The sequence below is a fragment of the Dromiciops gliroides genome, chromosome 1, assembly GCF_019393635.1.
Source record: "Dromiciops gliroides isolate mDroGli1 chromosome 1, mDroGli1.pri, whole genome shotgun sequence".
Classification (NCBI taxonomy): domain Eukaryota; kingdom Metazoa; phylum Chordata; class Mammalia; order Microbiotheria; family Microbiotheriidae; genus Dromiciops; species Dromiciops gliroides.
Window position 1 is genome coordinate 634,049,278 of NC_057861.1, and position 25,862 is coordinate 634,075,139.

The following is a 25,862-nucleotide window of genomic DNA, read 5'->3' on the forward strand; positions in this document are numbered from 1 at the left end:
GAAATTTTTCCACATCTAGACAAGGACAACCAATGGGGATCTATGTCTCCCTACAAGTCAGGTGGTGTGGCTGTAAATTCTTAGCGTATGAGAAGAAACTGGAGGTGTTAGGTGAAAATAAGGGGAAAAAAACATGGTGGAGGGTTGTCAGGTATATTTGTTGAGTGAAAGACGCTGTGATTTGCTGAAACCCCTGGGGCTTTCCCTCACAGAGTCCAAATTACATCAGCTGTTGATGATCACTTTCCAGTGCTATTTTCTTTCTTTTTCTCTTTTAAATTCAATAAATTCCCAAGTCCTTTTTCTTGAGGATCAGTCAAGAAAGGAAATTGCTAGCGATTGGTTCCTTTAGCTTTAACACAAGTATAGTTTCTGACTGTGTTCTCTACCCAGTAGAAATGTTGTAGAAGTAATTTTGCATGGGGTGGGAAGATCACACTAGATAACCTTCCAACTTGACTTCTGTGACCCTTCCTTGTGTGATTATATTTTGCACTCACACGCATGCATGCGTGTGTGCCTGCATCTGTGTGTGTTTCTTTGGTTGTCCTAGTCTTCCTTCTGTATTGATGAAATTGACTTAAAAAAAGCTTTGTCTATTATCTCAGGAAGGAGCCACTCATTGACTCCATGTTAGCTCTTTGGGAGGAACTACTAGGGGCAAAACTACTTAGGAACTTGTCTGTCTGTCTGTCTGTCTGTCTGTCTCTCTTTTTGGTTGGGGCAATGAGGGTTAAGTGACTTGCCCAGGGTCATACAGATAGTGTCAGGTGTCTGAGGCCGAATTTGAACTCAGGTCTTCCTGAATCCAGGGCTGGTGCTTTATCCACTGTGTCACCTAGCTGCCCCCAGGAACTTGATTTTTAATGAGGGGGGTTACTAAAGTAGGTGGAAAGGGGAAAAAAAGAGAGATGCCTTCTTCAGGAAGGGTCTTTGGTAGTATTTTTGTGTAGCTGGTTTCTTTTGTGGTGACAAACTGAATTTAGTTGTTAAAATTTCAAATTGCTATCCCATTTCACCTGGAAGAGGCCCCACTCTTAATTTTTAGCTCACTTCTTTTTTGTAATGAGCAGCTTGTGTTTGGAGAGGTTAATGTTCAAAAACTTGTGCTGCCCCAATCAAGATTAGAAATTAAATTTCAGAGTTAATAACTTGTTGCATTTAGATGACTAAGTCATTTTTCATAAAAGGTGGACTGAGAACTGTAGACAAAGCTTTTGATCCCTCTTGTTCCTAAGTGTCTTTAACAGATCTGGACTGTCCTAAAATCACACAGGGAACAGCAGTGTGGGTGTGGAGATTGACACAAGGGAGGGAACCCTAGCCAGATTTATAAACCAGATGGATTCCTTTTTGAGTCAACGAGGCTTAGCCCTACGGGCGTCTTGGTTGCTACAGCTATGTCTTTCTGTCTTTCAGGACCTGCCATCGTTCACCCAGAATGTGCACCGACTGGTAAATGACCTGCGCTACTACAGACTTTGCAATGACAGTTTGCCCCCTGGCACAGTGAAGCTATAGTGTCTGCACTGGACCCTTATTCTGTTTACTGTCCCAACAGTACTTCTGCCGCTGCTGCCACCACCACTTCCACCTCCCTTCTCTCAGACCTCTTCAGGGCACACCATGGACACATGTTGGTGAATTTGCACCCTGGGCTCCATCTACAACCTAACCCTCCCATTCCCGACCCTTTGTTCCTGCCTCAGCCCCAGGTGACTCACCAGCACTGTCTTCAGGATGTGTCTTAACACCAGTTGTAGTTACCAGGGCATTTGGAGAGGATGGAGAGTCATGTTGTCAGGTATTAGGGTCTTAGCACTTTCTGTGACGTCCGGAGATTTCAGTGGGTGGTCTGTGCAGATCATGTGTATATCAATCATGAGGCAGAAACGCCAAAGACAACTTAAGACATTTGTACCTTCGCATCATTCCGCCTTCTTGCACCCACTTCCTCCCCCCGAGGCTGTCGAAGGAGAAATGTGACATCAGAACTGTTCTGGCACTTCCGTCACTCCCTATTCTCTCCTGTTCTCCTCCCCCCTCCCCCCTCCTCCCTTCCTCTGATCCCTCCCCCTTTACATCTCTGCTGTTTGCAGAGATTAGAAAGACTTATGTTTTTGTTATTGTTTTCTCATCATTCCATTGTGATACTAAGATGCTTAATGGAAATAAAATGCTTATGTTGTTGTTTTAAAAGCTGGTAAAATTAGCTTCTCTTTCCACAAATAGTATCTAGAAGTGTTAGCATACTGAAAACCCTGGTAGGAGGCAGAAGATCTGGAAGCCCTGAAATTAAGTTAACTCTCTTGAACCTCTAATCTTTGCTCATGCAGGGTTGATCTTCCAAGGCAGTGTTCCCGAGTGGGTGGGGGATACACTGAGGAATGTGTACAGGATCACATTAGGCCTCTATCTGTGGCTTGATTTGGGTGGGGAAAATGTCAGTCTGGCATGATACTGAATTATTTTGTGGATAATAGGTAGGCATAAGTGACTTCAAGACCAAGCAGTAGAATATGATGAGCAAATGAAGGTGAAACTATCCACTTGCTCTTGGGAGTGAGTCCTGGCAACCTTAGTTGCCCCTGATCATATTTGATTTTAGAGGTCCTCTAGCAATACAGCTGTTTCTAGAAAGGGTTTATGGGGGGGGGGCGGGGGTATAGTGGGTGAGAGCACTTTCCTCAACTGTTCCAAATACAGAAATCACAGCTTCTCAGAATTGGAAGAGACTTCAGAGGACATCTAGTCCAGCCTGTACCTTAAGAAGGTTTTCTTCTACAACAATCTTCTGCCTTTTTTTTAAAGACCTCAAGTTGATGGATAATCCACTGATTCCTGAGATGACCCCTTCCATTCTTAGATAGCAATATTAGGAATTTGGTCTCCTGGTTTAAATTTCCTTCTTTGGCAACTTCTACCCACCTCTCCTAGTTTTGTCTCCTGGGGCCAAGGAGAACATGTTTAATACCTCTTCCTGGGGATAGTTTTTCATATTCTTGAAGATTGCTATTTTGTTTCCTTACCCCCCAGCCTTTTCTTCTTCATCTGCATTTATTTTATCTGAACTTCAGACCCTTAATTACCTTGAGTGGTTCTCTCCAATTTATCATTGTGGTACTCATAAATGAATACAGTATTCTTGGTCTGAGCAGGGCATAGGACAGTGGGACCATCACTGGACACCTTCAGCAGTCTAAGATTACTTTAGATTTCTTGTCTACTGAGTTTGTCTCACTTATGTAAAATAATCACTCAAAGGGCTTTTTACTTGGAATATATAAAAAACAATAGCACAAAGATAAACAAGCACTTATGTGGATGCAATATAATGCTACAGTATTTTTTATTTATTTATTTATTTTTGGTGGGGGCAATGAGGGTTAAGTGACTTGCCCAGGGTCACACAGCTAGTAAGGGTCAAGTGTCTGAGGCTGGACTTGAACTCAGGTCCTCCTGACTCCAGGGTCAGTGCTCTATCCACTGTGCTACCTAGCTGCCCCTGTGCTCATATCTTTTTAATATTAAAATTGGTGGATGGGATAGACACTTGGGCATCAACATAATTTTATCTCTTTTTTGCCCCTTGCAGGAATTGTTTCTTTGTCTCTTCATAATTCTTGTAGGGCTTGTCAGCATAGCCCTTCTGGGTTGATTTCTCTATAGAATTTCAGGGTACCTAACTTTTCCTGTCTCAAAAATGTAGGTCTCCTGTTAGACAGTGCCTGACTTTTCTTCTGTATTACCAATTCTCTTCTGGTATTGTTACTCTCCTCAAGGTTTCCATTCGTTTTCCCTCCAGCAACCAGTTCCCTTCTTGGTATTCTGGTACAGAAGAGAATTTTCCTTTATTGGTTTCTCAGCCTTTTGAAGGATGCAATTCTCATTAAGGAGAGTTATGAAATTATTAGTTGCTTCTGACACAGAACCCCAGGCAGATGTCCAGGTCAGCTGAAGTCTCCCAGCACTATTCTGTCATACTTTTGTGCCAGGCTTGAGGTCTGCTGAACTCCACACTGATTTTCTTTCTTGCAAGGTGGTCTGTAGTACACTTGGTGGGCAGTAACAGTTCTTTTTCTCTCTCCTGATCTTGACCCAAATGTTCACCATGCTTCCCTCTCCTGGTTCCCGAATTTTCTAATATTAACATATTTTCTTGAACATTGCTGTTCCCTCCCACTTTAATAACCCTATGTTCTAGTCATGTCTCTGTGAGATCTAAGAGATTGAATTGGACTAATCATCTGAGGTCATAGGTTTTATATTAAAGTCCTCTTCAGACTGACTCCTTTCTAGGGTTTTGTCTCATTTCTACTGCTACTTCTGTGTTGTAACTATTCTCTGTGGTGTCTAGTTTAATGGATATACTCAGGCACCTTTGCCTTCAGGCAAATATATTCTTAGCAGCTCTTGTTAGGTATACTCTGTTATTCTAATATTTTAAGCTGTGGTCCAGAAATCCAAATCCTATTCTCTGATGGTGTGTGACCTTGGGCAAGTCACTTAACCCTCATTGCCCCACAACTGCGCCCCACTCAAAAACAAAACAAAAAAATGCCTCTTTCCTAGAGTTGTTGTGAGGATCCAATGAGACAGAATATTAAGTACTTTGTAAACTAAAAAGTGCTATATCAGATATAGCTAATAGCAAAAAAGCCAGCTAGGCACTTCCAAAATCTCCTCTTTATTTCTGAATCTCTTGTGCTTCAGTGGATAGTAGTGATAAAACATCTGTGCTAGTAAGAGTTTCTTTTTCTTTTTTGTAACCACATAATCTTTAACAATGTTTTCTAGGTTACTTATGGAAATATCATATGTTCCTAAGTGAATTACCAGAAATAGGTTGAACAAGTTCTCTGTTCCCTCTAGAATACGTAACCTGGGAAGATAGTAGATCTCTTTTGTTATTACGCCAGCAGATAATCTCCTCAGTACCTTCTTAGCAGGCTGTCAATCCACTAGCATTATTCATCTCTTCTTCCTCTGACCTCTACAGAGTGATCTTTCAGCTGTCAGCACCTATGGATTCACGTCATCATTTCTTAGCATACCAGCATGTGTGTCCTCTTTGGAGCACCCAGCTTCTCCTTTTTGGGGAAGAGCCTCATGTTCATTTTTTTGTTTCCTTCCTTCCTTCCTTCCTTCCTTCCTTCCTTCCTTCCTTCCTTCCTTCCTTCCTTCCTTCCTTCCTTCCTTCCTTCCTTCCTTCCTTCCTTCCTTCCTTCCTTCCTTCCTTCCTTCCTTCCTCCCTCCCTCCCTCCCTCCCTCCCTCCCTCCCTCCCTCCCTCCCTCCCTCCCTTCCTCCCCCCCTTTAGAGTGTGCATAAATGTGATGTCAGTAAGATATGATATCAGTGAGAGATAGAGAAGAAAGTCCTTCTCTACTATGAAATAATGGCAGCAAAGGGTGCCACATTACAGAATGCAAACCTTAATGAGGAATATGGCACCTCACCATGGTCCAGAAAGGGACGCCATAGAGAAGGAGTGTAAGGACAGACATATTTTGGGGTTTATGGTACCAACTCTGTGAAAGTCTGGTATTAGAAAGTGAGAAAGAGACACAAAATATTATCCCCTTTTTATGTCTACTGTGCTCAGTCACATATGACTGAAGGAGGCAGTAAATATCTGTGCATACTTCAAGGGGTAGGGGGAAAATGGACTCCTTACCCCTTTTCACATCTTTTCTTTTTTTGGTGAGGCAATGAGGGTTAAGTGACTTGCCCAGGGTCGCACAGCTAGTAAGTGTCAAGTGTCTGAGGTCGGATTTGAACTCAGGTCCTCTTGAATTCAGGCCCAGTGCTTTATCCACTGCACCACCTAACTGCTCCTCATGTTCATTTTTTTTTTTCTGTGTGTTCACTGGTCCTTCTCTTGCTCTTCTGTATAATATTCTTCCATCCTCTAAACTCCTGAGACCGGGGATGAGGGTGTCTGTGTGTATGGGGAAGGGGTGAGAGACTGACTTATTTTAGAGAGCCTTTTAGATGCACACACACAGATGTGCATGTGTCTAAAAGGAAAATCTCATTTTCTTTGATTTCAAGAGTTGACAGGTATATTCCCCTCTGCCCCTTGTTTTTCCTAGGAGGAAAGCCAACTTGCACTTTGAACATAGATAGCAGTCTTGGCAGAAATATAAACAGAGCCAACTGCATGCACGTTATTGCAAAATTCTCCCTTCATACTTGCCGATTATGAGACCTATAGGTTTGTAATTTTTGCTAGTAGCAATCCTGAAGATGCTCTTTCTGCTGTGATTCTTGCTTGTAAATAAGAGCTCCACAACCAAGAAGATACTGATCACTAATTCTCTGGCACCCTAAATGTGCTATATGCCTATGGTTAAGAATTAGCTTTCCCCAGTACAAAGTGATGGCTTTGGGAAACCAAGTTTCAAAGCCTTGGAACAGTAAAAGCTCAAGAGTCGGAGAATTTCATATGTGGAAGGGACTTTAAATATTCAAGTCCAGCCTCTCACCCAGTGCAGGAATCTCTTCTCTGGTATCCGTTACAGTCTCAGTTTGAACATCTACAGTGACTCTCATGAAGCAGCATATTACATTTTTAGGGGACAGTTCTCTTTATTAGAAAGTCCTTAAATTGAGCCCCAAACATATCTGCCTGCTGCCGGCCACCAGTTGGTCCTGGTTCTGCCCTCTTGAACCACACAAAGCAAACCTGCTTCCATGTGACAGCCATTCAGCTATTGAAGACAGCTTTGTGTCCCTATTACTCCTGGACTTATTTTGTGTCCGTGAGGATTTGACTTTGCTTATCCTACCCCAGAGAATGGTCTAATCCTTATAAGATTAAGGTTCAGCACCTAATCTTGATTAAGAATCAGGAAGAGATGTATATGTAATCTCCCACTGCTGCTGCTTTGTTGTGTTCTAACATCCATCCAGGTTTTTGCAGCACAGTCAAGGGCCTTGCAGCGTTTGGTGGGAGAGTAGGCAGTTGCAACACTGTTGCTGCATCCTTGGCCTACTCCATAGTCATCTCACACCTCTTCTGAATTTTCCAGCATTATGAGGGACCTGAAAGGCATAGAGAGCCTGGCTGTGAACTTGATGGTTCAGGAGATAACTACATTTTAGTGCAGACAGCTGCATTGGGAGGGCAGCCTCTGTGGAAGGAGCACTAAGGCAGGGAGAGGGTCTCGGCAATGGGAGGGGATGGGAGTGTGGCTGTTCTCCAAGCAACAGGGCAATAGGTTGGAGCAGGGGAGAGGGTCCATCCCCTGTTTGCTCCCTCCTTTCTCTGACTCTTTTCTCCTTCTCTGACATACTTCCTCTCATTTGATGATCAAGAGAAAGGGGGTTATATGGCTGAAAGGACATTGACTTGGAGTTAATAGAAACCTGAGTTCCAAACCCATTGTGTGACAATAAGCAAGTAACTTAAACTTAGAATTCAGTATTTTCATCTGTAAAATGGGAATAAAAATGACTCTTCTGGGGACAGCTAGGTGGCACAGTGGATAAAGCACTGGCCCTGGATTCAGGAGGACCTGAGTTCAAATTTGACCTCAGACACTTGACACTAGCTATGTGACCTTGGGCAAGTCACTTAGCCCTCATTGCCCCGCAAAAAAACCCCCAAAAAACAAAAACAAAAAAAATGCCTCTTTCCCAGGGTTGTGAGGATCCAATGAGACAATATTTATTAAGCACTTTGCAAACTAAAAAGTGCTATATCAAATATCAGCCATTATTTATGGTTAGAGCTGTGCTCTGTGCATCACAAGTAAGTGAAGACAGGGAAAATGAGAACTGTAGATCCTGATTACAGCATTTTGTCCCCTTAAAATAATAGCTGAGTATTTAGATCTTAGAGATTATCTAATCCAGCTCCATATTAGAGCTGGGAAAACCAGTCAGGAGGGGAAGTGACTTGCCCAAAGTCATACCCAAGCTGCTATTGGGGCTCAGGTTCCTGGATTGTTCTGTCTACTATGCTATGCTTCTCCCTCATCCATCACAATATCATTTCTCTCCCAGCTACCCCTCAGGTCATTCATCTAACTAAAATTTAGTCCATGGTGAGTGTGGAAGCTGTAGGTCAAACTGACCAGGGGGTGATGTTCATGCATAAGGACTTCTTGGGAACCATTCCTCCCTGGCTTGTAACTTCTAAGAGAGAAGAGCCCAGTCTAGCCCTGGTGGTCACGTGCCTCCTAGGTGTAAAACTATGAGAACAGAGCTGAAAAACCACAGGAAGGCATCCCATCCCTGGTGACTGCAAGCTCCCGATGCATCTATGCCCAGACAGCATCTCTAAGCATAGAGGCTCTCCAAAAATGCCCTTGACGTTAGCCACTTGAAGGCAGCCCAGAGTAGCAGCACTGAATTTTCATGACCCTTTCCATACATAGAATTCTAGATAGAGAGAATGGGACTCATTGAGTGCTGGATTCTCAGCCCCATCCACAAACTGCTGTTGCTGCTGAAGCTAGGAGCTCTTCCCTCCTCTGCAATTGGTTTCCTCCATGCTTCTCCATTGACCTCCTTACATGGTTCTGGGCCGGGTCCTTTGTGCTTGCTTTCCGGGGTTATGGCTGCTAATCCCATAGGGGTCAGTTCTATATCAGGAAAAAGACGGAGAAGACAGCAACGACGGTACAGGGTTCTTTTATATGGACATATAGTGTCCCTAATGGCTGGCGGAGATTAGTTTCTCAGAATATTGGAGCCGGAAGGTACTTTAGAACTCCCCTCGTTTTTACAGGTGAGGAAACTGAGGGCCAGTAAGAAAGATGCCTAAAGGTCACACTGCTTCTGGCACAGCTGAGTTCTAGTCCTGGGGGCTCTTTCTTTGACCACAATTACAGACTCCCTCTTTCCTGGAGAGTCACCCAGCTTGACACCCTCTCAGGGCTGAGCTAGACCTAGAGCAGGAGCAGCAAGGAAGGTGAGGGCAGAAGAGGTTTTTGTGGAGATTGGGATGGGTTAGAAGACATGCCAAGGAAACCAACCCCACCCTTTTGCCTGGTTACAGCCTCAAAGGATTTTTCAGAAGCTTGTGGGCAGTGTACAATTCATAGCTAAGGCCTGTCCTCATTGAGCCAATTTGAAGAGGCTCCTTTTTCAAACTTCTTAGAGAATGTATTTATTTGTTTATTTTAGTGTGGGACAAGGAGGGTTAAGTAACTTGCCCAGGGTCACACAGCTAGTAAGCTTCAAGTGTTTGAGGCAGGATCTGAACTCGGGTCCTCCTGAATCCAGGGCAGGTGCTTTATCCACTGCACCATCTAGCTGCCCCAGAATGTACTTTAATTAATGGCAGCTGTCCTCATTGATGATTTGTTGGGTTCAACACTTGTTGGTTTCATATGCTTCAGAGTTCTTAATGAGGCAGCAGTCACCAATTAAGTGTCAACACAAAGCCAATCTACCCAAAATGTGCATTTAAGCTAGCCAATAGGTCTTAACCCTGCTCGTGGTCATCTGTATGACCTATACATATATCAAGGATTTCCTTGATTAAAATATGAGGAAGGAACAGGAAGGCTTTCAGAATTAATTTTCTGTAATAGATCATGTCATCATAGTAGTGCAGCTGACTGACTGAAAGGTGGAGAAGATAGCATGATCCTATTCTGTTTCTTGTTTCTGGGTTATAAAAAAGCATTTTTGACTAAGCCATTCTCCAGTAGGTAAGTGGTCGAAAGATGTTGTCAAAAAAGCATTGTAAACCATCAGCAGCCATATGAAAAGTTACTTCAAAATCACTGATAAGAGAAAAACAAATGAAAATAACTTGAGGGTGGTTTCACCTCACATGCAGTATTCTGGCAAAGATGATAAAAGACAAATAGTCTGTGTTGTAGGCCCCTCAGGAAGACAGAATAAAACACTTTTGGTGGAGCTGTGAATTGGTCTAACCATCCTGGAAAACAATCATCTGGAATTATGTGAAAAAAGCGACTACATGACCTATCCTTTAACTCATTTTCGATCCATAGGAAACACTGGATAAGAGAAACTTAGAGAAACACAGCAAAGCTCATTAAATGAAGTTGGTACTGTTTGAAATCAGCAGAAACAAGAAAATAATACACCTAATGACTACAATAATGTAAATGAAAGTCAAACAAAACTCACTTCCAAGGAACTGTAATCATCAATCTTGGCTCAAGACAAGAAGCAGCCCTTCATTCTTGTGACAAAACAGCAAAGGACTAGCAGTTAGATGTTGTACATATGCAGTCCCATGAGATCACCACCTTAGTTTATTTAGCTTAACTGCTTTTCTTTGTTATAAGGGGTGGTGGTGGTATATCTAGAAATGACTGTGATGTAAAAACAAAACATAAATAAAGCTATTTTTAAAAGTCTGACTCTGTAGAGCAAAATGCAACCTTAAAGGGTCTCCTCAGAAAGGTGTTTTTTGTGCATATGTTAAAGATGATACCAACTAAGCATGGTGACACATGTCTGTCACACCTGTTCCTTGGGAGGCTGAGGCTGATCTCTTGAGCTCAAGAGTTATGAGCTGCAGCAGACTAAGTCAATCAGGTGTCCAAACTAAGTCTAGCACTAATATGGTGGGCTTCCTGGGATCAGGGGTCCACTGGATTGCCCAAGGAGTGATGAGCCAGCCCAGGTCAGAAATGGAGGAGGGCAAAGACCCTGTGTTGATCATTGGTAGGTTGGGTCACTTTCAGTTGGGCTATGAGACCCAGGCCTCTTCCCCCTCTAGTCCCCTCCCTCCCAAAAAAAGTGATGCAAGATTCCTTGATAGATGGAACAACAGATAAGTTTTACTATCCACTGATTATTTCTATCAAAAGGGGGATAAAACATAAAATGTGTGCTCACAAAAATGTGTGCTCACCATATCTGACCCTATCAGGAAGGATATCTAGCACAAATGGAAAAGATAGCATAGTGTATAGAAGAAAGAGTATAGAAAGAATGTGGAATTGGAGTCAGGTGAAATCTAGTTTTCAATCCCATCTCACTTGTGTAACCTGACTTACTACCTGTGACCCCCATCTGTGAAATCTGGTGTATATGGCTCACAGGGATCTTGTGTGAAATATAGGAAATAATGAGGATAAATAAATTTGCAAGTCTTAAAAGTATTAAAGAAATCTCAGCTATCTTCTGTAGATGGACTGCAATTTTCATAAGCCCTTCAGAGTTATATTGCTGAAAATAACCACGTGCTTCCCAGCAGATCATCTTACTGTTATTTTGTGTACAGTACATTTTGCTCTGCTTCAGTTAATGTAGGTCTTTCCAGGCTTTTCTGATAGCATCCTGTTCACCATAACTTAGGACCTTAAACTTGACAAAGAATTTTCTTCACAATAGCCCAGGAGAGTAGGTACCTTACGTTTTGCCATTATAGTCAATCATCATAACTATTTCCCTCCATCCTAATCTCTTCCCATGATATTTACTCTATTTTCTATCTTCTTTTTCCCTATTCCTCCTCAAAAGTGTTTCACTTCTGCCTCCTCCACCGCTCTGCCCTCCCTTCTTTCACCCTTCCCTCTTTATCCTCTTCCCTTCCTACTTTCCTGTAGGGTTAAATAAATTACTCTTCCCAGTTGGGTGGGTATGTTATTCCCTCCATGAGCCCACTCTGATGAGATTAAGGTCTTTGAGCTAATTCTGTGTTCTAAATTTTTCTTCCTTCCTCCCTATGAAATCAAGCAATTGAATACATGTGCAGTTATGCAGAACATCTTCACTGTCTTCAAAAGTGTTTTGCTTTTTACTGCTCCCTCTCCCAATCTACCCTTCCCTCCTTCCCCTCTTCTCTCCCTGCCCCCCATCTCCTTCCCCTCCCACTTTCCCTCAGGGCAAAAATATATTACTGTACCCACTTGAGTATGTGTGTTATTCCCTCTGAGCCAATTCTGATGATAGTAAGGTTCCCTCATTCCCCCACTCCTTCCCCGCTTCCCCTCCCCTTCTAAGCTTTATTATTGTTTCCTTGATGTGAGCTACCTCTCCCCAGTCCACCTCTCCCCTTACCCCTCCCCCAGTGCATTCCTCCTACCCTTCAACCCTATTTTAAAGATGCCATCATGGGTTAGCTAGGTGGCACAGTGGATAAAGCACCAGCCTTGGATCCAGGGGGCCCCAAGCCCAAATCCGGCCCCAGCCATAAGACACCCCATCCTGCTTGTCCAAGAAAGAACAAGGATAAACAAAAAATAAATGCTTTACAGATATCCTTTCATATTCAGTTCAGACCTGTGTCCTCTAAGTGTATTCCTTTCAGCTACCCTAATACTGAGAGAGTCCTTATGACTTTGAAGTATTATCTTTCCATGTAGGAATGTAAACAGTTTAATCTTTTAATATTCCTCATGATTTCTTTTTCCTGTTTACCTGTTTAAGCTTCTCCAGTGTCTTGTATTTGAAAGTCAAATTTTCTATTCAGGTCTTTTCATCACAAATGCCTGAAAGTCCCCTTTTTCATTGGAATTCTATTTTTTCCTCTGAAGGATTATACTCAATTTTGCTGGGTAGGTGATTCTTGGCTGTAGTCCCAGTTCCTTTAACCTCTGGAACATCATATTCCATGACCTCTGGTTCTTTCATGTAGATGCTGCTAGATCTTGTTTTATCCTTATTGGAGCTCTGCAGTATTTGAATTCCTTTTTTCTAGCTGTTTGCAATATTTTCTCCTTGACCTGGGAGCTCTGGAATTTGGCTATAATATTCTTGGAGGTTTTCCTTTTGGGATCTCTTTCAGGAGGTGATAGGTGGATTCTTTCCACTTCTATTTTGCCTTCTGCTTCTAGAATATCAGGGCAATTTCCCCTGATAATCTCTTGGAAGATGCTGTCTAAACTCTTATTTTGGTCATGGTTTTCAGGTAGTCCAATGATTTTCAAATTTATCTATCCTGGATCTATTTTCCAGGTCAGCTGTTTTTCCAGGGAGATATTTCATATTTCCCTCTATTTTTTTTTAATTAATTTGGATTTGCTTTACTGTGTCTTGGTTTCTCATAAAATCACTAGCTTCCATTTGTTCAGTCCTAATTCTTAGACAATAATTTTCTTCAGAGAGCTTTTGTGTCTCCTTTTCCATTTGGCTTTTCAAGCAGCTGACTTTTTTTCTCATGTCTCTCCTGCATTGCTCTCATTTCTCTTTCCATTATTTCCTCCACCTCTCTAAATCTTCCTTCTATTTCTCCTACTTTCTCTTCAAAGTCCCTTTTGAGCACTTCCATGGCTTGAGACCAATTCATATTTTTCTTGGAAGCTTTGGATGTAGGGGCCCTGAGGTTGCTATCCTCTTCTGAGGGTGCACTTCAATCTTCCTTGTAGCTAAGGAAACTTTCAATAATTCTCAACTCTCTTTGCTTGCTCATCTTGCCATCTTTTACTTGACTTTTACTCCCTTTTCCAGTGGGGCCCTACTTCCAAGCTACACTGTCCCAAGCTTCAGAGGGTCCCAGGTGTTTAGGTTTGAGGGAGGGCAGGTTTTTCTTTCACCTGGCCTGTTCTCTGGTCAGAAGGATAACCTTAAGCCAACTTGCTAATTAACCAGCTAGCAGAACTTTGTGTGCTGTGGTTCTTAGCTTTGATGAGCCTATGCCCCCACCTCCTCACCTGGCACTCCTGCCAATCAAGATTTCTTCCTGGATCCCCTCTGGGGTGGGATAGCCAAATTTCTCCTTAGGTCCCACAGATACCTCTGTATTCCCCGCCCCCCCCCCCCACACACCCAGTTCAGCCCTCTCACTACTCCACCTTAAACTTAGTTCCAGAAGACGCTGGTGCTACAGCTGATTTGGCAGCTTGGGGGTAAGTTCCTCTGGTGCAGTGAGCCTGGGGTCTGTATTGGCACGATCGTGGGGTTGGACTCTTTTCATAGCCCAACATGCCCCCTTTAATCTTTGTTTGGCTGGAAAATAATCTCAACCTGTCTTTTTGTGGATTTTTCTGCTCCAGGGGTTTTCTTGTTGTTTGGGGGGTAATTGTGTCAGGAGCTTTGTGCATTTAATGTCTTTCCTCCACCATCTTGGCTCCACCCTAGAATCTCAGCTATCTTGATGAAGATTCCCCATAGAACAATCAGTATTTATGAAGTCATTTTGCCAGTGGTGGGGATATACAAGTACCGATGAATGAAATGATCCCTACTCTTGAGAAACTTCTAATGGAAGAGACCACCAGAAAATATATAAACGTATAACAAGAATGTCAAGTGAACAAAGCATATAGGAAGTAGTTAAATATAAGGGAATTTGAGAGAGAATTAGTTGGAATCAAGAAAGGCTTTGAATAGGAGACAATACTTGAGCTGTATCTTAAAGGAAGAGGACTTCCATGAGGCTGAAGTAAGGGGGTGGGGGTGGGGATGCATTCTAGGTACGAGGGAAGACCATTATAGAGGCATGGGGACAAGAGATGGAGTATTATGGGTAAAGAACAGAGAGAAGGGCTGCATTGCAGAGTGTGGGAAGGGAAGTAATGTCCAATGAAACTGGAAAGTTAGGGACAGAGGAGTTATTTTTTCCCAACATCCTAATGTGCCATAGGAAGCCAGTGGAGTTTATTGAGCATATGTGTGGGGGTGACATAGTCAGATCTGCACTCAAGGAAAATTATTTTGGCAGTTTTGTGGGACCCACTGGAATGATGAGAGATGAGGCAATAAGCTCCATTAGGAGACTGTTGCAACCATCTAAGCAAGAGGTAATGGGGGCCTGAACTAAGGTAGTAACTGTGTGAGTGGAAAGAAGGGGTGGTAGGATGTGAGACTTTTATGGTGATGAAAACAGCAAGATTTAAGAACTGATTCGATATGTGGGGTGAGGGAATGTGAGGTCCAAGATAATGCTATGTTTTTGAAACTTAGAGACTGAAGGGATATTGGTTCATTTGACAGAAACAGGGAACTTTAGAAGGGAGGCAAGAGAAGAAAGATGATGAGCTTAGTTTTGGACATGGACTCCAGACCATGCAGTTTGAAATGGTCAAAAGGCTATTGGTGATGTGGGGCTCAGGGAGAAACTAGGGCTTGATATATAGATCTAAGAATCATATGCTTAGAGAAGTTAGTTAAACTTATGGAAACTGATGAGGTTACCAAGAGAGTGTATAAAGGGAGAAGAGAAAAGGCCCCAAGACAGAACCTTGAGGAATACCAACAATTAGGTGGTATGATATGGATGATGAGTCAGGAGACAAAACAGAAGAAATGACTAGACAGGAAGGAGAATTGGGCGAAGATAATGTCATGAAAATCCAAAGTACCTAGGAGAAGCAGGTAGTCACCAGTGTCAAATGTAGCAAATAGGTCAAGAAGGATGAAGACTGAGAAAAGACCATGAAATCCAGTAATCAGGAGGTCACTAGGAACTATAGAGAGAGCAATTTCACTTGACTGATAAGGTTGGAAGCCAAATTGCAAAGGACTGAGAAATGAGAGGGGAGGAAATTGAAACAGCAGATGGAAACAGATTTTTTTTAAAGGAGACTGGCTAAGAAAGGGAGGAGAAATAGATTGCCAGATTAAAGGGATAGTAAGGTCTACTTTAAAGGCTAGAGTTTGTTTGGAAGCAATACAGGAGGGAGAGATTGAGGATTCAACAGAAAATGTAAGTGCTGGAGAAGACCAAAGGAGATGGGATCAAATACACATGTATTTTCTGTTACAAATACTGTGAAAACATAGGAATAAATGTACCTTTCCTTCATATAGTAAATAATGTCTATTTAAAAACAAGAGCAAACACTGAGATATTTCCAATAAAATCAGGGACGAAATAAGGATGCCTATTATCACCATTACTGTTTAGCATAGTAACTAGAAATGCTAGCTATAGTGATATATCAAAAAAGAGAATTCAAGGGAGTAAGTACAGGGAAAGAAAAAGAATGATTACTTTTTGCAGATGGTATGGTTTATTTTGAAAACCCAGCTAAAAATTGAAACAATAAATTCAGCAAGTAGTAGGACATAAAATAAATCCACACAAATCATCAGCATTACTGTATATTGCCAAAAATGAAACAAAACAAAACAAAAATAACCTCAGTAGGAAGAGCTAGAAAAAGAAATTCCATTTAAAATAGCTATAGAAGTTATAAAATATTTAGGAGTCTATCTACCAAAACACACATGAGATCTATATGAATTTAACTATAAAACATTGTTTATAGAAATAAAGACAGATTTAAATAATTGAAGAAACATTCATTGCTCATGGCTAGGCCAAGTCTCTCTAATTAAAAATGACAATACTGCCTAAATTAACTTAGTGTCACACCAATCAAATTTACATACAAAACAGAAACAACAAAAGCATAGTGATCAGTGACTGAAAGATCCCAATGTTTGACAGAAACTTCTGGAAAACTGGAAAGCAATCTGTCAGGTTTAATATCAACATCTCACATCATATATAAAAATAAGCTTCAAATTATACATCATTTTGACATAAAAGGTAACAATTGTAAACAAATTACAGGTATAAGGATTAAGGTATCAGAAGAGTTCATGACCAAACAAGGAATAAAGAGATCATAGAAGTTAAAATGGAAAATTATGACTTGAAATTAAAAGTTTTAGTACAAGCAAATATAATGCAATGAACAATTAGAAAAACAACAGGTGGGGGCAGCTGTGGGGAAGTGGATAAAGCACTGGCCCTGGATTCAGGAGGACCTGAGTTCAAATGTGGCCTCAGAGACTTGATACTTAATAGCTGTGTGACCCTGGGCAAATCACTTTTACCCTGCAAAAAAAAAAAAAGAAAAAAGAAAAACAACAGGTAACTGGGGTGGAGGGTGTGTGTGTGTGTGTGTGTGTGTGTGTGTGTGTGTGTGTGTGTGTGTGTGTGTGTGTGTGTGTGTGTGTAAATATCTGCAGCAAGTTTCTCTGAGAAAGGTCTCATTTCTGAGCTATATAAGGAACTGATTCAAATTTATAAGTCTAAGAGCTATTTCCCAACTGATAAATGGTTAAAAGAAATGACCATACCATTTTCAGAGAAAGAAGCTTAAGCTATCAATAGACATTTGAAAAAACAAACATTCCAAACCACTAATAATTATAGAAATGAAAATTAAATCAGCTCTAAGCTTCCACCTTTTGCTTGTTACAATAGCTAGCATTTATATAATACTTTAAGGTTTGCAAAATGCCTTGTCTATGTTATTTCACATTTGAGGGACTTGTAGGAATCCAGGTAGGCTTTAGTCCAGCAAGGAGTTAGTTTAGAGGCTGAGAGAAATTTAGTTCAGGATTGGGAAGATAGCTGAAGCTGATTCAGTGGATGACAGCCATGTGTTGGAGTGTAGAGAGAGGCTGAAGGTAGTGAGAGAACAGAGAAGATTGACAACTCTCTCCACCTGCCTAGTCTCCCCCTCCCTCCCACACAGTGTGACTCTTCATGTTTCAGATTCTATCTCCATATGCCTCCTGTATCCTACCCCTTCAAAGATCTGCTCTGCCATGTAGTGGTAGGAGGTGATGATGATGAAGATGAAGATGACCAAGATTATAATCCTCCATTACAATCTTGTCCGATGCCTCATTGTAGCATAGGAGTGTCCCTTGAAGGCCATACTAGCAAGGTACTTGCAAGTCCCACCAAGTTGGAAAAGCTTCAAGTATGAGCTCAGTCCTTGTTATACAAGGACGAAACGAGCTAAATTCACAGAGACTCATTACTAGGTTGGCCCCATGGCACAGAAAGTTTCAATCACATAAACTACAAAGATGATCTACTACTAAGGTATGGCGGGGTTGCAATCTGCATCTGTGGAGGGATTATTTACACTGATGAAATCATAGATCTTTGAGGCACTGAAGTAATGATAATGCTACATTGATATTGCACATTAAAGGTTACAGAATGCCTTCCTCCCAACCTAGTGAGCTGGGCAGTGCCAATATCCATATCCCCATTTTATATACGAGGAAAATGGAAACCCAGAGAACTGACCAGTAATACACTATACTAGCTAGCACATTAGCCTTAACATAGCAAAACTACACACAGACACACACACACACACATATACATTTATTTATTTATTAATTCATTTATTTATCTATTTCTCCATCTATTTATTTATATGGGGAAACGAGGGTTAAGTGACTTCCCCAGGGTCACACAGCCAATAAGTGTCAAGTGTCTGAGGCCGGATTTGAACTCGGGTACTCCTGAATCCAGGGCTAGTGCTTTATCCACTGCACCACCTAGCTTCCCTCAAACCACATATTTTTAAGGAGGGTTGTGATGGCGCTAAAACTTCTTAGGTTTGGAAGAAGGGAGACCAGGGTTACTCTAGGATCCCTGCTCAGTTCATGATGGCCCCTTCATATAGTCAGGAAAAGGCAGTGGGGTTTTTGTCTTGGCTATTTAGAGGACCGAAGTGAATCAGGCAAGAAACCTATTCACCCCCTTTCAAGGTAGGGTTCTGGGGGTCATCTGGGTTCTTTCAAGGGCCTAAAGGACTCGACATCTGCCCTCACTGCTCCTCTCATATGCAGCCAGAATTATTTTTATAATCAAGAGGCAAAGTGCCCCTGGCTTTCTCTGGGAGATAGGTGAAGTGGCTATTTATATCCTGGGGATAATTGAATGGTAATTCTTGTCTGCAGAAAAGATATTTGAGCTTCATTTTCCTCCTTTCTGAACTCTGAAGTGGTGTCTGGAGCAGGTGGAAGCCCGTTGATTGACAGATGGGAAAGGAGACATGGGGCCCTGTAAGCAGGAGGTAGTCTCTCTCTGGCATCCAACCCTCCCAGGCCTCCCAGAGCAGTGGCCCAAACCTATCCCACCTCAAACTTGTTCCCAGAACTGATTTATACCTGTCCCTATATCCTCCACTGTGAGCCACCTGGAACTGCCTGATTGGGCCCTTACCTAATAAGATCAAGGGCATCAGGAGAGGGAAAAACAAAGTGTTTAAACATCCCTACATCAAAGCAGGGAGATTCTCCAGGGTCTGAGGGAATTAGGGATCCTGGGAAAGAGACAGTCTTAATGGTAAGAGAAAGGGCTTTCCAGGGCTGGCATAAGGGGCATGGAGAAGCAAAAATTAGTAGTGGTTCCATCTTGTGGGATATAGATGACCACTTTCTGAATATGGCTTTGTTTCACTATTCTGGTAATTCTTTATCTGGGGGTCTGTGAACTTATTTTTTTATGGATATTTGATGACTATTTCAATATAATTGGTTTCCTTTGTAATCCTATAGATTTTATTTTATGCATTTAAAAATGAGAAGAGACCCATAGGCTTCTCTAGACTGTCAAAGGGGTCTATGACATAGAAATGCTTAAGAAACTCTCTGCACTGGACTCTATTTAAATATTCTTCTTGAAGGCAGGGCCTACTATGTCATTTATCTCTATTTTCTAAAGTGTTCTTCACACAGTAGACAAGCAGTTCCTTGAAAAGAGGAGTGCTCATGGGAATTGTGAGAATGAAGAACTGAGATATTATTTACCCCAAATCTCCTCCTTACTCCAGCCTTGGGCTCTCCCACATAGCCCTTGGCCCATAATCTCTACCCTTGGAAAGAGGCCAATTGGAGAAGGGAGAACCTTATAGGTCTTTCTTTTCCCTCTCTCCAAGCCTCCTTGCCAGACTGTGTATGCATTAAAGATAAAGGTGACTGGGGTTCAGAATAAAAGCACTGAGTCTTATAGGCTGAACCTATAAATGTACATTTTGTACAACCTGTCCACAAAGGCTGTCTAAGCCTGCATTGTGAGATTAATTGGAAAAGGGAAGCTTGAGTTTGTCCTTCCATGGCACAGAGCAAAGAAGACTAAATTTGAACTCTCACATTTCTCTCTGTGTGACTTTGGGCAGGTCACAACTACTCTAATCTTTTGTTAATGTCTCTGAAAATGAGAGATATTAACAAAATGATTGCACATTTAGAGATGGAAGGGGCCTCAGAAGCCCAAAAGCCTGATCCTCTCATTTTGTAGATAAGGAGAATAAGATTTAACTAAAAGATTTTAGATTCAAGGTCACAAAGATAAACAAAGTCAGGATTTGAAGTCAGGGCACAAGGTAGGACTTTTTCCACTACACCATGCTGTCTTCCCCGATTTCTAATATTTCTTCCAGCTTTAGAACCTATGATCTCCCATAGCCTCAAGCTCCCTAATGGGTATTTTATAGCTCCTTGTGAACCTATTCAAGTAACTTAATCCTGGGACTGATCTTCCTCGTTTCCACTGCCCAGGGGAATGGATCTGTTTGTATGTAGGGAAACCAGAAAAGCAATTTAATTTTTTTTCTAATTTCCCACTGATCTTATTTTGCTTTGAATCCTGTGACAGCTTTTGCTATCAAGAGCTAATTGCTATTCTGGGAAGATCAAATATGTGATGCAGGGAATTCCTGTGGCCTGGTAGGAGAGTGGAAGGGATGAGGGCTATATTGAGTTTGGGGTTTTGTAGAAACAATAGAATTCTAGGACTTCTTCCTTTTTGATGATAATAGTTCCTGTGGCACCTGTATCCCCTTCTCTGGGGGAATCTCAAGAGAATTAGCTCAATATTCCAATTCTGCCTCAAACTATGTGGGTAAATGACAATCTCTCTGTTTTTGTTTTTTTGTTTGTTTTTGGTGGGGCAATGAGTGTTAAGTGATTTGCCCAGGGTCACACAGCTGGTAAGTATCAAGTGTCTGAGGCCAGATTTGAACTCAGGTCCTCCTGAATCCAGGGCTAGTGCTTTATCCACTGCACCACCTTAGCTGCTCCCATGACAGTCTCTCTGAATCTCTTTTCCCAATTATCAAATGAAAATGTTATTTATGACTTTGGAAGGTAGAATCTAGAGGGATTTTAAGTCCACCTTGTACTCAATGTTCCATAGATTCACTTAGTAGAGCCACTTAGGAAGTGACCTGGGGTGGACAGCTAGCCAATAGACAGTCACTGGGGCACCAGCCAGCAGAATCTTTTCATTCTTCCTGGTGAGCTTTCTTCTACCAGAACATTTTAATTAAAACTCTTAGCTATGGCTGCAAAGAATGTTACCTGGGTGAGTAATGATGGTGGGGGGAAGAGGGCTTGGTATTGTTGCCAAAATGTGCCTGAATCCAATGGTTTACATGATATCCTGGCTGCCACCTACTCCTATAGCATCTCCTGGGTCACTTCTAGATTCCATGATTCTATTACTTCTGGATTCTAACTCTACTGATTATAAGGGAGTTATGTTTAACTAGAAGTCCTAAGATCTCTCCCATAGCCTGTTTTTGCTTTTCTGCCTTCTTTACTGAGAAGATATAGGCTATCAGGTATGAATGAACTCCAATTTCTTCTTAACATCCCTGAGATGTGGGTGTTATTATTAATTGCATTTTCAGATGAGGAAACTGACCTGCACAGGATCACACAGCTAGTAAGTGTTTGAGGCTGGATTTGAATCCACATCTTCCTGACTGCAGGGCCAGTGTTCTATTCACTTGACTGGCTCACTACCTAGAAAACAGCAACTTTCTTTCTTTCTTTTTTTTTTAAAGTAATAAACATTTTTATTTATAGTTCTGGGTACCAATTTTTATCCCTCCTTCCCTCCCCTTCCCTCTCCCCAAGGTGGTAAGCAATCAGATAAAGGTTATACATGTACAATTATGTAAAACATTACCATATTAGTCATTTTGTATATGAAAACTTGAATAAAAGAAAAACATGAAAGAAAGTGCAAAGTAGCATGCTTCAGTCTGTGTTCTATCAATATCAGTTCTTCCTTTGAGGGTAGACACTATGTTTCATCAGTAGTCCTTTGGGATTGTCTTGGGTCATTGTATTGTTGAGAATAGTTAAGTTGGGGCAGCTAGGTGGTGCAGTGGATAAAGCACTGGTCTTGGATTCAGGGGGACCTGAGTTCAAATCTGGCCTCAGATACTTCACACGTACTAGCTGTGTGACCCTGGGCAAGTCACTTAACCTTCATTACCCACCAAACCAAACTTAAAAAAAAAAAAAAAGAAAGAAAAAAGAAAATTAGTCTTTAGAAAGGGGCAGCTAGGTGGCGCAGTGGATAGAGCACCGGCCCTGGAGTCAGGAGGACCTGAGTTCAAATCTGACCTCAGACACTTAACACTTACTAGCTGTGTGACCCTGGGCAAGTCACTTAACCCCAATTGTCTCACCAAAAAAAAAAAAAAAAGAGAATAGTTAACTCTTTTACAGTTCTTCATCAAACAATAAAAAAATGGCATTTTTTTTTGTTGTGAGGCAATTGGCGTTAAGTGACTTGCCCAGGGTCACACAGCTAGTAAGTGTTAAGTGTCTAAGGCTGGAGGCCGGATTTGAACTCAGGTCCTCCTGAATCCAGGGCCGGTGCTCTATCCACTGCACCACCTAGCTGCCCCCAAAATGGCAATTTTCAAGGGAGTCACATACCTGGTGGCCTCTGCTTGCCTTGCTTAGCCTGAGACTGGAATTCCTGCTTTTCTTGTCTCTTTCTGTTTCCTTTTCTCAGTCCAAGTTAGACACTTATAATCCTTAGAATAGACACTTCCAAACTTGGGGATAGCTCAGGGGCAATCTTGAATTCAGGAGTTCCCAAATTTGAGAATTCCTGAGTTTAAGAGTTGAACACTGGTTTCCTGGGGATTTTCTTCACAGTCTGCAACTTGGAGAAGGAAAAGGACTGCCCTGCAATTGAAGAAATGAAACCATGCCATGGTAGGGCAGGAGATCTGGACCTTGCCAAACCTCTATTATATAGCTTTGGGTTATTTGGTTAATGCAAGTCTGAGGTGAATGGGATTTTTTTTTTCTGTAGTCTCACAAAGGGCTTTTATCTGCAAGAAAAGTCTAATGAGTGCAAAAGACCTGAATATTTTATGTTTTAGTATGTAAATACTTGGCATCTTATACTCTCCTGTGATAGAGGAAATAAAATTTCCCAGTGTTACAGGGGAAATTGGTTGGAGTGTTGGGGTTAGGGGTCCTTAGAAATTCCTCTTTAAAGGATTATACCCTCTTACACACAAATCCAGTTAGAATAAAATAAATTTTATTTGGGTGCTAGAGAAAGGAAACCTTGATACAAGTCTCAAGGGGAGGTAGATCCAGAGAGATCCATCTCCTCCAAGGCAAATGCTTTTAGAGAGGACTGATGGTGGAGGAACTAGATGGGGTGATCACCTGACTGTGGAAAGTTCCCTTATTGGGGGTGATCACCTGAGGGAGGACCATCCCCCACTGATGTGGCTGGAGGAAGTTGAGTGAGAGGCAGCTCCCATCTCTAGAGTGCCATGTCTGTCTCCCTCACAGCACTGAGGCAGAGCAACCATCTAATGGGCTTCTCTCTCTTGCATCAAGGTGTGTCTCAAGGAGAAGACCCAAGTCAGCTGGCCAGGTTAAACTTTAATATTCCTAACCCTGTAACACCAGATTGTGTAAAAAGCCTCTTTTTGGGAGAGGACATTGCTACCCACATTTGGGGAGACCTAAAATTTTTTTTCTTTTGGTATGTGGTCATGATCACCAGTGATTCCCCAGTAACATACAGGACAGAGCCATTCATTCATCTAACAAACATTTCCTATATACTGTGAGAGCTCTGGGCCTATGCTTTTTGTTTTGTTTTCGTGGTGGTGGTAGAAACAAAAAGCTTCTCATACCTAATACCCATCTTGAACATAGAAGATATTTGTGGGTGGGGAGCCTGCTACCTACATTTGGAGAGACCTAGACACGAGCCATTTGTAAACTTTGTTTTAAAATTTTCCCTCAAGTTTTACTCCAGGTAACCATAAGGCAAGGAGAAAATGGCCCTTCTGGGATCAGGTCTTGAAAACTTAACCTGATCCATGTGAGCCTGGACACCTTATGGGACCTGCTATGGGACTCCATGGTGTTACAAATGACAATATGATAAGTACAGAAGAAGAGTATGAGATCGTAAATGGGAGAAAATGCTTTCAGTTAGATGGACCAAGGAAGGACATAAAAGGGGTAGCAGTTAAATTGGGCCTTGAAAAGTAGGTAGGATGTTAATAGGTAGAAATGGAAAGAAAAGGGAAGGGACTGGGGGCAGCTAAGCAGTGCAGTGGATAAAGGACCAGCCCTGGATTCAGGAGAACCTGAGTTCAAATTTGACCTCAGACACTTGACACTCACTAGCTGTGTGACCCTGGGCAAGTCACTTAACCCTCATTGTTCTGCCAAAAAAAGAAAGGAAGGAAGGAAGGAAGGAAGAAAAGTGTGAGGACATGTTCCAATTTGGCTATAAGGAAGAGTCTAATTCAGAGATCCTTCTACTATGCCACAATCCCTCAGCATTTGCTGAAGGAGTGCGTGAACAAAGAATTCAACTCTGAACTCAAGGGGTAGCTCTTGGGATGGTTACTACAGGAACAAATAGGCAGTAAAAAAAAAAAAAAGATTGCCCTTGAAATGAGGCAGAGAAAAAGGTGTCTTTTCAAAAGTAGAAAGATTACCTGAGCAAGACAGGCAAGAAAGGCCACCACAGGCAGGTCAGGTGCAAACCAGAGATTAAGGAGACCCCAAAAGAATTTGCAGATTAATTTACCAGGGACAGCAACGATAATAATAAGAGCTTCTTTAAATCCACCAAATGGAAGAAGTCAGAAAGAGGATCAGTGAAGCTGCAAAAGGTATGTGCAGTAATGCAGGGGGGGCGGGGGGAAGGGGGGAAGAGAAATACAGCCTGAATGCATTCTTTGATTTGATCTTAACTGAAGAAAATTCCACAAACTAGGCACTGGAACAACTTTTAAAATTCTAGAATATTTTTCTCAGCTAATCTACAAAATGGAATCCAGGAATTATAGAAATGTTAAAGTTGGAAGGTGCTTTGAAAAATAAGATGTAGAAACCCAAAAGGACCTTTGAGATCCTGTACAACAAAGCTTCTTAAACTGTGGACTCCATATGGGGTCGGTTGTGAAAAATTTGGCAGTAAATTTTTGATTTGCATACCTATTTTTTATATAGCTATATTACCAGGGTCATGTAAAAATTTCTCTGACAAAAAGGGTTCCTGAGTGGAAAAAGTTTAAGAAGCCATGATCTAGAACAGATTGGGAAAGCTGAAGCGCAGAGAGGAACTTTCCCTATAGAGGCAAAGTCAAATCCCATCAAATAAAGAATCCTTTGTTAAGCACTTGCTAAGTGTCAGGCCTGTGCTAAACACTGAGGATACAAAGAAAGATAAAAAGAAATCCTGTCCTCAAGGAGCTCACAATCTAATGGGGGAGACTACATGCAAATAACTATTTACAAGAGATAGGCAGGATAACTTAGAGTAGAGGCAGCCACCCAGCTGAATTTCCCTAACATCCCCTTCCAAACAATTTAAAAATAATGTGTCATATTGAATTCTGGAGCAGCATAGCCACTGAGAGGTTAGGGGGACACATTTTTCTAGTCCAGGAGATCACCAGGAAAGGTCTGTGATACTGGGGTTCAAGCCAGCCCAGATGGAGCAGCAATACCAGAAGTGAGTCTTTAGGTAGCAGCAGCAGCAGCAGCAGCAGCAGCAGCAGCAGCAGCAGCAGCAGCAGCAACTTCTTAGTCCAAATATGGTAAGGGGATTGGACCGCTGGTCAGAAAGAGATTACAAGGCTGACACTGAACACAAGATGGAACTGTTTGGTAACTCTATTACCCATACACAGTTTTGGATCACAGTTCTAGGGTGGAGAGGTGTGCTTTTTGGTCAGTCACAATGGAATGGGGTACCTGGTTACAGTTTCAGGGCAGGAAGGAGCACTAGTGCTTGTGGCAGCAGAAGGGCAGGGACCCTTTCTGGGTAAAGACCAGAGTGCAGACCAGGAGAGCAGTGACCACACCTCTCCCAGGATAATATCATCTTGTTTTATTTATTTATTTTTTGTGTGTGAGGCAATTGGGGTTAAGT

The 25,862-nt window shown here is 41.9% G+C and overlaps 1 protein-coding gene across 2 annotated transcripts in view; it reads left to right on the forward strand.

The window, feature by feature from the left end:
- The window catches only part of XPO6 (exportin 6), a 127,617-nt gene extending 124,983 nt beyond the window's left edge, over window positions 1-2,634 (forward strand). The window contains exon 24 of one of the 2 annotated variants that reach the window (XM_043966316.1): window positions 1,420-2,634. In XM_043966316.1, coding sequence (XP_043822251.1) covers window positions 1,420-1,463 — 44 coding nt within the window. In that variant the 3' untranslated portion in view covers window positions 1,464-2,634. The remainder of the gene's footprint in view (window positions 1-1,419) is intronic. The other variant, XM_043966323.1, reaches the window with a different exon arrangement.
- The last annotated feature ends 23,228 nt before the right edge of the window (window positions 2,635-25,862 follow it).